General features: G+C 40.5%; 1 protein-coding gene across 3 annotated transcripts in view; it reads left to right on the top strand.

The window, feature by feature from the left end:
- The window catches only part of ARHGDIB (Rho GDP dissociation inhibitor beta), a 24926-nt gene that overhangs the window by 17128 nt on the left and 5842 nt on the right, over positions 1-1956 (top strand). For all 3 annotated transcript variants that reach the window (XM_019643266.1, XM_019643265.1, XM_019643267.1), the window contains exon 3: positions 480-563. In XM_019643266.1, coding sequence (XP_019498811.1) covers positions 480-563 — 84 coding nt within the window. The remainder of the gene's footprint in view (positions 1-479; positions 564-1956) is intronic.

Raw genomic sequence — 1956 nt, 5'->3', positions numbered from 1 at the left:
AAAATAACACATAGGGAGGACTCATTAATAGAAAGAATTTCAGACTGCCACTTATTCTTTCTCTCCATTCTCATTCACATTTTCTCTCCTTCTCTTTCTTCTCCTCACTCCTCACCTAACCTTTCATCTCTTCCATAAACACAATGACAGACTAAGACATGGCCCAAAGATATGGATGAGCAGTGCCCAACTAGTAGAATACCTTACCATAACCACTCAAGAAATGTTTAACTGTTGATAATTAAGATGGACCTATAAGTACCTGAAACAGAAATGGTATTGCTGTAATTTATTAAGACCAAGCAAGGTGAATCATCCATTTCCATGTCTATTTCTACTGCAGATATGTTCTCTCCTACTTGGAACGCACACACACACACACACACACGCGCGCGCACACACACACACACCATACACATGCCATTCTCTTGCTAGACATGATTTCCGCATTATTTTGCCACCCCTTTTGAATTCTGCAGACCCAACAGCCCCCAATGTCACTGTCACCCGCCTTACCCTGGTTTGTGAAAGTGCCCCAGGACCAATCACCATGGACCTCACCGGTAAGTGGACACATCTGTTCTGTTCAAAGAGAGCTAATGCTATCACTGGGGAAACTTGCCCTTTGTTCCTTGCCCCAGCAGGAGGAAACCCTAGTAAGGTGAACCCAGGAGATACATTTGTGGGACCAGCTCATACATCACAGCTCTCAGGGTTCATAGTATTTACGATGCTTAATGAAAACCCCAACTTCTGCCTATTTCATTGACGAAATGCGGGCATAAGTACTGGATGTATTTACTTGTATCATATTTACTTCCGATTTTTATCTGTACATGATAGCAGGAGAATTAGTATTCATGTGAAAAGTTGGAAATATTAAGAAGCAAGCTGTATGCTTCTGGAATTGTACTATTTATACAGTCTCAACATCAGAGCAAGTATTGATCTTCTATCAGCTATAGAACTTACCTGAAGGCAAGAAGCAATCTAAGACCTCCCGAATAATGCTAGGAATTCCACTGTTAAACATATAATTTTAGCTTAAATCTGATTCTTTTAAATAAGCATCTCCTCGCCCCCCAAAAATGTAAAAATGAAGATGTTATTTTCTTTCATTTTATTGTGATAAGAGTCAAGTCCCTTCCCAAAACTTAAATCTTGAGGAGATAAGGAGAGACTGGGAAGGTGGGTAGAATGGGAGAAACGGGCATATCAGAGAAATACAGAAAAGGCCACAAAGTTAGGAGGTTGGGTGCATTAAAGGCAGGTCTTTAGTGAAATATAGATAGATAGATACATACATACATACATGCATGCATACATATACACACACACATATACATACACACATACACACATATACATACACACACATATACATACACACATATACACTCACACATATACATGCACACACACATACACATACACACATACACACATACACACACATATACATATACACACACATACACACATATACATATATATACACACACACACACACACACACACACACACACACTCCAGATTCAAAAAATGGATCACGACACAGAGCAAAGCAAGACTCTAGAACAGTAGGCTTAGCGACAAATTAGTTCCCCTCTCACAGGACAACACCACTCTTTACCTTATATGGGCTTTTTTGTCAGCGGGAGGAAATCAGAGGCTGAGAAGACACACTTCCTCTTCAACTGAAATCATTAGAGCAGACACAAATTCAACCACCCCCCACAGTCTAGCTAGCGTGTCTCCAGGAGAGAAACTCTCTCTCCCCAGGACTCAGGCCTCTTACTGTGTGAAATTGTGTAATGTTACCAGATACAACTGCTATTTTGCAGGCTAAGGTCTGAATTAGCACCGAGGAAATTTGTTTTTTTTAGAAGGGTTTGATGATATTGCAGGGAAAACTTGGTCTCTATCCCTTTCCCCAGCAGCAGGAAACCCACATTT

Source organism: Hipposideros armiger, unplaced genomic scaffold, assembly GCF_001890085.2.
Source record: "Hipposideros armiger isolate ML-2016 unplaced genomic scaffold, ASM189008v1 scaffold_76, whole genome shotgun sequence".
Lineage (NCBI taxonomy): Eukaryota > Metazoa > Chordata > Mammalia > Chiroptera > Hipposideridae > Hipposideros > Hipposideros armiger.
The sequence above is the reverse complement of the archived record's forward strand: the minus strand, read 5'-3'. Positions and strand labels throughout refer to the sequence as shown.